Here is an 11,167-nt window from a genome sequence, read left to right as displayed (position 1 = left end):
GGAGGCAGCTGGCGGCCCCCGTGCCCCTGTGGGCACAGCACCCTGCTCAGCTGTGGCCCTGGGGCCTCGCCCAGCCCCGCGCCCAGCATGTCCATGGAAGCACCTGGGCAGGACGCAGGCTGGGACGGAGGACCCCAGCAAGGCAGGGACCCCCACCCCACCCCCACCCCAGGGAGGTGGCACTCACCCTCTGGCCTCCCTCCCCTCCCCTCCCCTCCTGTCTCCACTTTGTTGAGTGCAGACTGGGCCGGGCCAGCCCTGGACCAGTCTCAGCAGAGCGCTGTGGTGGTCTGGACGCAGGTCCACCCCGGAGAGCCAGAACTGCCTGGCAGCCCCGGAGCCTAGGGATGGCTACTTTTCCCCATGTGCGGCGAGGCATCCTCTCCTCCCCCACACAGTGGGTGACCCGGGTCCCTCAGCTGGCCGGCTAGCCCCTCGTGAAAGAAGGGGTCCCCACAAGGTTGCGAGCACGTGGGGCCACAGCTTGGCTGCTGCCAGGCTTGGTGCGGGTGGAGAGTCCCGGCCAGTCCCCTGGTTGTACGGGGTGGCTGCAGGGGCAGCGGCTGGTTTGTGGGGTGGGCTGATGGATGGAGGCAGAGGCACGTGTACCCCCGAGGGTCGGCCTTCAGGACGTTCTTCCCAGCGGAAATACAAAGAGCGCGAGGCCAGGACTCGGGCCCGCTTGTCACGATGGAGAGGCAGCCCCAGCTGGGCATCCCAGACCCTGTGGGGTCTCCCTGTGGGTGTGGGTCTACTCCCTCTTGGTATGCAAAGGCAGGGGCCAGGAGGCCCCCCGTCACTGTGAGGGAGTCCCTGACCCCAGGAACTCTGGTCAGGGAGGGACTCCACGGTTGCTCCATCCTGGGGTCCCCAGCTGCCCCACCATTCTTCACCTTGGGGGCGCTCCTCGCCCAGGGAGCCAGCCACGATCTCGCGGATGCGGGCGGGCACAGGGGTGGGAGAGGCCCCCTGACCCTCCCCACGCATGGTCAGCGCCCGGTCTTCCCTGCTGGCCATGGGACTCAGGATGGTGTCCTCCAGCCTCTGAAAAACACCCCAAAACACGCCCCTAATCAGTCACCAGGCACCCCAGAGGGTGACCACGGGGCCACCTAAGGCAGTGGAGTGCCCTGGAGCGGATGGGCCGAGGGCTCCTGGCACTGCTGTGAGCCATGCCACGTGGGAAGGAGAGATGGTTGGGCACCTGGCCGAGGTCAGAGCCAGGCCAGCTGAGGGCTGGGCCGTGCTGAGGTGAGACGCCTCTGTGTTTGGGTTATAGTGGGGAACCCTGCCTCTCCCTGTGACCTTGGCGGGGCCTGTGGGGGTGGGGGTGAACTCACCAGAGGTCACAGAGAGCCCAGCCCCAGCCCTGCCCAGGTGTAGCCAGGTTGGAGGACGCTGAACAGGCTGGAATCCCCCTGCTCAGCCCGGCCTCCCTGCAGGTGCCCACCCTGCCATCAGCCAGCTGGGCCCAGGGAGCCCAGGGCAGGGCCCCGGTGGCCTGTTCTGGGACCTGGGGACAGCCAGGTCAGTGCGCCCTGTCCTTCCTCTCCTGCCAGACTCTGGGAGTGGGTTTGGGAGATCGCTCCTTGGGACTCCCCGGGAGGGAGCAGGCAGGGTGGTGGGCAGGCAAGGGGCAGGAGATCCAGGGTCCTGGGTCCCTGGAGCCTGCTCTGGTGGTGGTGTGCTCTGGGCAGAGTCCTCCAGGAGCAGGATGGGCCGGGAGGGGTCTGTGTGGGGCAGAATCAAGGTGCCGGCTGGGGGAGGAAGTGAATGGCCCAGCGACTTTCAGGCCAGCAGGACACTCATAGACACAAGAGGCCCAGTAGGACCGGGGCAGAGGAGGGCTGCCCACAGTTGCTCGCCGCCCGGCCTCTCAGGGGGCCTCTCTTGGAAAGGCAGTGATTGGACCGGAGGAGGTGTGCCCACTCCCCACAGCTCTCCAGGGCTGCAAGGGTCCTCCCACCTCTCCTCCTGTGACCCAGCCACCTGGGAACTCAGCGCCCACCCACCCCCAGCCCCGTGGCTCCCAGGCCCCCCTCCCCGCCCAGGGTCAAGGTCACTCTGCAGCCTCCTGACCTGCCATCTCCCAGCCCTCCTTCAAGCCCCTCCAGGTCCAACCCCCAGGCCTGAGCTGGCAGGTGAAGGCCTCCTGGGCGTACCTGCTCCCGCCCACCCCTGACTCAACCCACCTTTCTCCTGGCCTGTCGGCCTCTTGCCAACCCTCCGGACACAGGCTTCCTCCTGTGGGCCTCCTGACCACACTGACCTCCTCCCGGGTTGGTGACAGACTGTCCAGAGTCACCCCAGACCCAATCTCTGCGTGATTCCTAGAGAGGGGCTGCCTGCCCCACAGGAGGGCTGCCTGCCCCACAGCAGGGCTGGCTGCCCCCAGCCTTTCAAGTCCGGTTCCTGGCCTGCTCTGAAGGTGCCCAGGCCTGAGGGCTGAGCCTGACTCTCACCTGGGAGGGCAGAGGAGCCTGAGCCTACATCCCCCCACGGACCCCACCCCGTGGGCTCTGGGTGCCGATGGGGATCAGTTTCCCTCGGGAGCAGAAGCCCTGGGGCTGGAGGAAGGAGGCCATGCCTGTTCCACCTCCCAGAGCCCCAAGGCCGCTCCTACCTCGCTAGGAGAGATGACAACATGGGTTTAGCCACCCTCTGCCCCAAACCCCTTACTCTGCAGATGGAACTGAGGCTCCACAGGGTGGCAAGCAGCAGGCCAGGCCCTGTGCAGAGACCATAGTGCTCCCCAGACCTGGAGCCAGCCTGCCCGCTGTGCTCAACAGCCCTCGGGCATCTGCGGCGCCACCCGCTAATGGAAAGAGCGAGCTTGATGGTCCCTGCGTTACAGAGGGTCACTTATTAGCCGGGTTGTCCCGGGAGGCGCTCGGCGTAATGGGTCCCAGCTGTGGCCTGGTGCCTGGGATGGGCTGCCGCCCAGCTGGAGGGGGCGAGGGTGCAGCTGGGGTGGGCTGTAGAGGGGATGGTGGGTGTGAGCACAGCCCCGCCCCAGGCAGCTGGAGGGGTGGCGAAAGGGGCAGGTGGGAAGGGAGGGCCTTCCCTGCACCTTGGAGCCTTGGACCCCACAGGACGCTGCCTCTTCCTTGGATCCTTGGGTCTGAAGTTCCCCAGCCCAGCAGCAGCATCCCCAGCACCCCGGGTCCTGCCCAAGGCTCCGGCTGCCACCCCTGACACTGCAGGTCCCTGCAGGTCACTTCCTGGAGGCTGTGTTTTGGCTGCAACCAGGCAGGCCTAGGGAGCCTTCCAGAAGGCTGATGGAAGCCTGGCCTGCTGAGGGGACAAGGCTGACCGTCATTTTCCCAAAGACCTGGACTTGGCCGAACCCACAATGCCTCCACTGCCCACAGCACCCTCCTCAGCTTAACCAGTGCAGGGGTGTCATGTGTGGACCCTGCTAGGACCTCCGCCCCCGGACTGTGTTGGGGGGACTGGCCCCACCTGGAGGACGTGCTTGCTGGCGTCTCTGCTCCCAGGAGAGAAGAGACCCGAGCCCCTGCACTCTGCCCAGGGCTCGGGACACAGAAGCCAGTGGTCCCTGGCGAGGCAGAAAGGGAGCCCGGGGCAAGGGCACCTCAGAACCTCCTGGCCTGTGCCGGGGCCCACGCGTCGGACAGCTGCTCTCAAATCCCCACTCTGTGCTGCTTGGGGCAGGGGGAGGCCGGCCCAGGCCCCTGGAAGAGGAGGCTAGGACACAAAAGGAATGCTGCAACTTCTGGGATGGAGGGAGGCTCCCTCCAGATGCCAGGTCAGGAGGACACTGGGTGCTGAGGGGGTCCAGCAACCCAATGCTCTTCCCGGGTGGGAAACCGAAACCCCCTTTACTGTCCCTGCAGACGAGGGGCTGTCCAGTGGGCTGAGACATCACCTAGCACACCTGGCCCTTCTGGTGGCAGGAACAGGGCTGAGAGAGGGGACCGTCTGGGTCCTCCACCTCCAGGCAGAGCAGGGTGGATTAGCCAGTGGCTGGGCTCTGGGCTGGCTGAGCTCCACAGTGCCACCCTGTGGCTGTGAGGGGCCCTGCAGGGCTACTGGCCGGCTCTCAGAGAATGGAGCTGAGGCTTAAGGGAGCCAGGGCCAGGGGCTCCGTGGCTTCAGGGAGCTCTAGGGGCTCGAGGGGCTTGAGGCTCCAGCAATGGGTTTCAGGGACATGAGCGGCTGGAGCTCTCTCAGCAGTTTCCACCAGCAAACACCCCCACAGCCGTCTCAACCCAAATCGGAGACCCCCGGCCTCCACCGCAGTTGCCAGGTGACACATTGTTCCACCTCTGAGTGCACGTCGGGGAGAGCGGCAGCCGGGACAGAGACACGCTAGCATGCACACGCATCAGCCATGCACACACATCAAACATGCACAGGAATTAGCCATGCATACACATCAGGCGTGCACATGAATTAGCCATGCACACACATTGGACATGCACACATATCAGCCGTGCACACACATCAAACATGCACAGGAATTAGCCATGCATACACATCAGGCGTGCACATGCATCATCCAAGCACAGGAATTAGCCATGCACACACATTGGACATGCACACATATCAGACATACACACACATCAGCCATGCACACGCATCAGTCATGTACACACATCGGATATGCACACATCATTCACATACATCAGACTTTCACATGCATCAGCCATGAACACGCATCAGCCATGAAGATGCATCAGCCGTGCACACATATCAGCCGTGCACACATATCAGCCATGCACACACGTAAGACATGCACACACATCAGACATTCACATGTATCAGACATGCACCTGTATCAGACATGCACAGCCCCTGGCAGGTGGAAGCCACTCAAATGCCTGACAAACCAAGGTGACCACAATGTGGCCGTCCACACGGGGGACAGCCTTCACGGAAGGACACAGGGATCCAGGGCAGCGGGGAATGGACCAGAGGACCCTGCTCGGTGCAGGGAGCCACCACAGAGACAAACATGGCCTGAGGCACATGCCAGGGCCGCGGGGGCATAAGCTGGTCACCAGGGCTAGGGCAAGGGGGCCGAGTGAGAGAGCAGGAGTCCTGGAGAAGGTGCTGGCACGGAAGGTGCTGAATGCCACCAAACAGTAGGTGGCATGGTGGTTAAAGGTGCTGGACTCCCACATGGTCAACCGGGTTTGAGTCCCGGACCTGGTGGCTTGCTTTCGCTCTCGCTCTCTTTCTCATTCTGTCACTCTCTGGTCAAAGTAAAATAAAATAATAAATAAACAAACCAAAACAAATGGTTCCAACGGTCAATTTTATGTTGTATGTTTTTGTAACTGTAATTTAGAAACTGAAAAAAGGCAGATAATCAATGAGCTAGGCACAGAGAGAGAAAACTCAGGGAGGACCACAACCAAGAGACGGGGCGGGGGTGTGTGTGTGAGCAGGTACTTGCTGAGCAGCTCTCCCAGAGACGGGGGTGGTGGGGGTGAGCAGCTCTCCCAGAGACTCGGTGGGGGCTGAGCAGCTCTCCCAGAGACCGAGCGGGGGGCATGGGTGGGTGTGAGACAGTACAGGGGTGCAAAGCTTTCCGAGGGTCAGAGTGTTCTGGCCTCAGGAGTGAAGAAGGGGTGCCTCCGAGAGTGGCCAGCTCGTCCCGGCTTGCCCAGCGCTTTCCTGCACTTAAAGCCCTCCTGGCCGGGCCGCTGCTCCCCCATTTGGGCATACAGGGGTCAGGACCACAGCTGGGAGCCGCTGGATGCGGACAGTAGACTGGAGGGGGGTCTCCTAAGGAAGGCTGTGCCTCAAGGCTGACCTGCAGAACCAGGAGCCCCCGCCTGGGTGCGCGACCCCTGCCTGGGGCTCTCTGCCCACTCTGGGCCTGCCTCTGGCCAAGAGCACTCACCGTCCGTATGTGATCTCAGGGCCTTAGCACCCTAGCCCACCCGCTCACCCGGGCTGCGGTCCAGGCCCCATTCCAAGCCCGTGCCATTGTCTCTGGTCCAGCTCTAAGTAGGGGCGGGGTGCTGGGACATGGGACCAGATGGTGGTGAGACCAGCTGTGGCCAGAGGGGAGGCAGGTTCCTGGCCCTGAGGAGGCTCCTCAGCCTCGAGCCACACCCTTCCAGCCACGCCTTTCCCATCTGCAGCTGAGGGGCCAGAAGGCGCCCGCCCCGCCGGCCAGTCTGGACAGTCTTATCGGGCATCGTCAGTGCCCGCCTGCTGCCTCTCACCCGGTAATCTCGCAGGGTGGGTAACAGGTGTCTGCAGGGCAGCCGCCCGCCCTCCAGGGCTCTGCGTGGCTTTCAGAGGAAGTTCCCCAGGGACAGTGGAGCCCCGGGAAGGGGGACACTCCCTCTGCCAGGCACCCAGGCCCGCTGCTGGGTGGCACCATCCAGGTCTCTCCCAAAGTCAGCACTGACCGCGAACCCCTGACTTGGTTTTCCTGGCATTCAGAGGGGACAATAACATCCCGTGGGTGCACCATGGTGTCAGGGCCACCCTCCCTCCCTCCTCTCTCAGAACTCAGGGCCAGACAGAGGCCAGCCCAGCCCTGGTGACTCGCTCCCTAGGGCCCTGCTTCTCCTGCGTGCCTACTCAGACAGCCGCCCTCGTGCCCTGTCCTTGCGAGGGTGTGCGCTCGCACCAGTGTGGTCACGTCAACCCCGCCGTGCACTGGAGTCACCACGGCAGCCGCGGCACCTGCCCCCACAGTGCTCGGGCTCCCTAGGGGCGGCCTCCGGGCTCTGGGAGCTGGGACCCTCAGCAGTGCGTGCCATTGTCAGGCTGGCACTGGGGACTGGGTCCCCGAGGGACACCTGGAGTGCAGGCTACTGGTGATGGAGGCTGGGATGGGCGAAGGCTGTCGGGGAGCAGGACCACGGGAGTGGGTGCTGGGCTGGTCCTGGGACGTGAGGACCCCTAGCCATGACTGTGACTGACGTGGGGGTGACAGGTGCTGTGAAGGCAGGGAACTAGCACCACTCGCTCACAGCAGACATGGACCCACCCACACTGCACCGCCGGGCTCAAGGCACACACACGGGCCCACCCACACCGCACCGCCCAGCTCACGGCACACACACGGGCCCATCCACTCCCACACCGCCCGGCTCACGGCGCACACATGGGCCCATCCACTCCCACACTGCCCGGCTCATGGCACACACACGGGCCCATCCACACCGCACCGCCCAGATCACGGCACACACATGGGCCATCCACACTGCACTGCCCGGTTCACGGCACACACACGGGCCCACCCACACCACACTGCCCAGCTCATGGTACACACACGGGCCATCCACACCGCACCGCCCAGATCACGGCACTCACACGGGCCATCCACACCGCACCGCCAGGCTCAGGGCACACACACGGGCCCATCCACACCGGCACAGGGCCCATCTACTTGCGCCCACGTACAGGGAGCTGTGGCAACCCCTCTCAGAAGCACCCAGCTTCTCTGCCTGTCAGAGGGTGCAGCACACGTGATCCGGAATCAGCGCAGGTTGTCTGTCCCTGTCACCCCTGGCATGTACGCTGCACTCCTGAGCTTGGGGCTGAGCACCCGGGACGGCTGGCCTGGGCTTGCTCCTGCAGGCCCCTCTCTCGACTGGAGCCCTCCTGCAAGTGTGGTTTGCGCATGTGCCCTCCGCATGTGTACGCATGCGTGTGTATGCACACTCATGTTGAACGTGCAAGCCGGCAGGCTCCCAGAGCCGGGGACAAAGCTTTTCCCGTAGTGGCCCCCACTGACCTGGATCACAGCGTCCAGCCCCAGCCGGGACTGCTCCGCAGCAGCGTCCCCAGAGCCAGGCTCGCTGGACGCGGAGCTCATGGTGGGCCGGCCTGGTGCCCTGTGTGTCGCCTCCTTCAGCTGGGCCTGGCCAGGACCTGCCGGCGCAGCAGCCCCACAGCCTGCTCTGCTGTCCCGTGGCCGACTAAGCCTATCGATGTTGCTGTGGCAACCACGGTACTGAGGGCTGGGTTTCCCTGGAAACAGGAGTGCGGGCTCTGTTGCTATGGGGACTGAGGAACGCTGTTGGCTGGAAGCGGCTTCCCTGGAGACGCAGTGAAGCTGTCTACCCGCCAGCAGCCCGGGCGCCCTCCCAGACCCCATGTTCAGGCATCCAGGGCGTGGGGGCAGGGCAGGCCCACAGGCTCCCTGCCCTGAGATCACATCGCGACCTGCAAACACTGGTCAAGGAGGCGGTGGCCAAGAGAGGAGTGCCAGTCTGGGCACAGCACTTCCGAGGGCCTGCCCACCAGGCGGCACTGCTGGGCAGCTTTTCTCACGTGACCTCCCAGGCTCTGTCCACTTGGAGTGTGGGTGGCCACTGCAGACAGGCCAGGTCGAGCCTGAGGAGGGGCTGCTGGGCCACTCCGGGGCCCTGCCCTGGCACCTGCTCTCTGCCGTGTCTAAGTCCAAGTGCCCGAACACAGAGAGGAGCCCAGGGGTCAGGAGGGTGAGCTTGCACCCCACCCTGGCCCCACCCAGAGCGCTGGGCCTGCACGCCCAGGCGGAGACACACTCCGCGAGCTTCTTGGCATGGGGCTTGCCATCTGTCATTTCCTAGGCGTGACCCCAAGGGCACAGATGACAGAGGAAAACACGTAAACGGTACTTTATTGACACTTACAAGCATGCATCAAAGGACAAGGAAGAAAGGAATGGGAACATATTCTCAGATCACTCTCTGCTGCAGGCTGGCAGGCAGTGCAGACAGACCGTCCCTACGACACAACGCGGGACCCTAACTGAAAATGAGCAAAGGACCTGAGGGACGTTTCTTGCAGAGGATGCCCAAACGCAGCAGCAGCGTGCCGGTGCTGGGTCTCACCGAGAGGAGCCGCCAGCTGCCTGGGCCCCTTCTGCACCCCAGGGCTGGCACAGGACTGTGCCGGTGGACCCAGTAAACGTGGCCTGGACAGCAGGCCAGGGCCCGTGAGGGGCGTGCAGTGCAGGCCTCCGGGCACACATGCGTACCGCGGCCAGCTGCCTGGCACGCCCCGTCCCAGAACCTAAGGTGGGCGTCTGTAGCAGAGCCCACCTCGCTGGGACCGAGGGCTGTGAGGTGAGAAGGTCACCAGGGAGCGTCGGGGCCTGGGAGGCCTAGGTGCTAGCCCGTAGGTCTCGGAGGAGAGACGGGAGAAAGCATGACTCATGGGAGGGCCTGTGGGGGCGAAGGCGGCCGAGGTGACCGAGGGGTGCTGCAGCCACCAGCCCTGACCCACTGCCTTTGAGGTGGACTTCAGCCCCATGTGAGCCCAGGCAGCCAGGGCACGGACAGCCACCCCAAGCAACAGCCGCAGGTGGGCACCGCCCCACACAGCAGGTCTAGGATGGAGGCGTCTGGCCTGGGCCATCTGAGGCTCATCTCAGGTGCTCCGCACAGGCCAGTGTCTCCTCCCGGCCTGTCCTCCCCGGCACACGGGGTGCCCAGGTCGGCTGTTCCCCAGGCCTGTCCGTGGCACACAGGAGTCCCTGGGGTACAGGACCATGCACTGGTACTGCTCTGAGAGTGAGCAGACATGCGTGTGCACAGGTGCACTGTCTCCAGATGCCGCCACGTCACAGGGCCCTGTGAGAGCACTCAGGCCTGCACGGCACTGACCACGTGGGGTCTCCCTGCCCCGCCCCGCACCAGTCCTCCTGGGTTCTGGGCTCACTGAGGGCAGTGGCTCGCCTGCAGGCCTCCAAGGTGTGCAGCTTCTTCGTGGTCAGCTGCTGAATGGCAGCCAGGGTGTCCCCTCTGCCCGCGGCCACTTCCTCCGCCCCCACGCCCCTGTCCTGACCGTGCAGGCCCAGCAACCCCGCATGTGCCTCTGTGTGCCAGCTTTGCACACAGCTGCAGGACGCTCCATGAGGCCAACACTGTCCCTGAGGTGGGACCTACCATGGCACCCAGCATGGAGTAGAGGGGCCTAAGGAAGGACAAGGCCTGGGCCATGGCGGCTGTGGTTGGGGTCCAGGTGGATAGGGGCCCTTGGGACAGACAGCCTGTGCAGCTCAGGGGGAAGATGGCCTTGCGTCTACGCTAAGGCTGCAGGAGCACTTGTGGTCACAGTTGTGGTCCACAGGCCAGGCCTGTGGTGAGCGAGACCAGGGGAGCAGCTGAGGGCCCCCTGTCTGTACCCACAGCCAGCCCATGCACTGCAGCAGGTGCTGGGGAGGCTAGTGTGTGGTCTTCCCACTGGCCAGGCAAGGGTGGGGGGTGCTCTGGGGGCCGTGGGATGTGTGCGGCCAGACAGGGCAGGGGTGGGCAGGGCGCAGAAGTGTCCTCATGGTTCAGCCTGGGAGAGACTGCCTGGACAGCCTGGGTGGGGATCCTGGAGACTGTCCACCCCGAATTGCAGACATGGCAGCCAGCTCCGCTGGGGCGAGAGCGAGGGCCTGGGCTCCAGCTCCGCAGTAGGGCTCGCCTCCTGCAGGCCGGACTAGCAGGGCCGGGGGCCTGACCCTGGGCAGTGCTGCCCGTGCTACGTTGGGGACAGTGGACACCAGGAGGCTGGGAGGACAGGCCGGGCCGGGCTGAGGAGGGGGCCGTCTCCTGCTTGCTTGTGGCCTGGGAGGTGGTAAGCTCCTTGTCCCGGGAACAAGGGGCAGAGACCCACCCACTGGGGTCCCTTAGCTGGGCCGTGGAGCACCAGGAAGTGAGGCTGCCTCACCAGCGGCAGCTCTGCCTCGCAGTCCCGGTGTCCCAGGGCAGTGCAGAGCTGCCGGGCGGCCCCTCCCGTCTCCATGGCCACTGTTTGCACACTCCAGAGGCCAGGTGCCCTGTGCACATGGTGGGGCCGAGGTTGGCAGGAGCAGCACCCGCTTGCTGGCTGGGACTGGCAGGGCCGAGTCGGGAGGCGGCAGGTGGTTTCCCAGCGGGAGATGGCACTGCAGAGCGGCACCCCTAGAGCCAGACCAGCCCCAGTCCGGCCCAGGTGGCGGCAGGCTGCCCTCTCTCCAGGGCCAGGAGTGAGGAGTGCGTGCTGGGGGCTGGCCAGGGAGCTGGGTGCGGACGGTGGGAGGCTATGCCTTTTGCGACTTGGAACCAGCGCAGATGTCCGAGGGGATGTCGTGGAAACACCCGTGCGGGCCGGCCTGCGGCTGCCACCTTCCAGGCTGCCTCACCTGCCTCGTCTGAGCCCCAAGGCCTGTGGGCGGCTGGGGAGGGGGCTCTCAGACGTTGTTCCCGGGGGCAGGCGG

At 64.9% G+C, this 11,167-nt stretch overlaps 1 protein-coding gene across 1 annotated transcript in view; it reads right to left on the bottom strand.

The window, feature by feature from the left end:
* CROCC2 (ciliary rootlet coiled-coil, rootletin family member 2) overlaps positions 1-7,867 on the bottom strand; it is a 62,032-nt gene extending 54,165 nt beyond the window's left edge. The window contains 3 exon segments of the mRNA XM_027766995.1: positions 42-103; positions 894-1,044; positions 7,727-7,867. Of these exon segments, the coding sequence (XP_027622796.1) occupies positions 42-103; positions 894-1,044; positions 7,727-7,807 (294 nt within the window). The 5' untranslated portion in view covers positions 7,808-7,867.
* Positions 7,868-11,167: the final 3,300 nt, after the last annotated feature.

This window comes from Tupaia chinensis, unplaced genomic scaffold, assembly GCF_000334495.1.
Source record: "Tupaia chinensis unplaced genomic scaffold, TupChi_1.0 Scaffold143823_1, whole genome shotgun sequence".
NCBI lineage: Eukaryota > Metazoa > Chordata > Mammalia > Scandentia > Tupaiidae > Tupaia > Tupaia belangeri.
The sequence above is the reverse complement of the archived record's forward strand: the minus strand, read 5'-3'. Positions and strand labels throughout refer to the sequence as shown.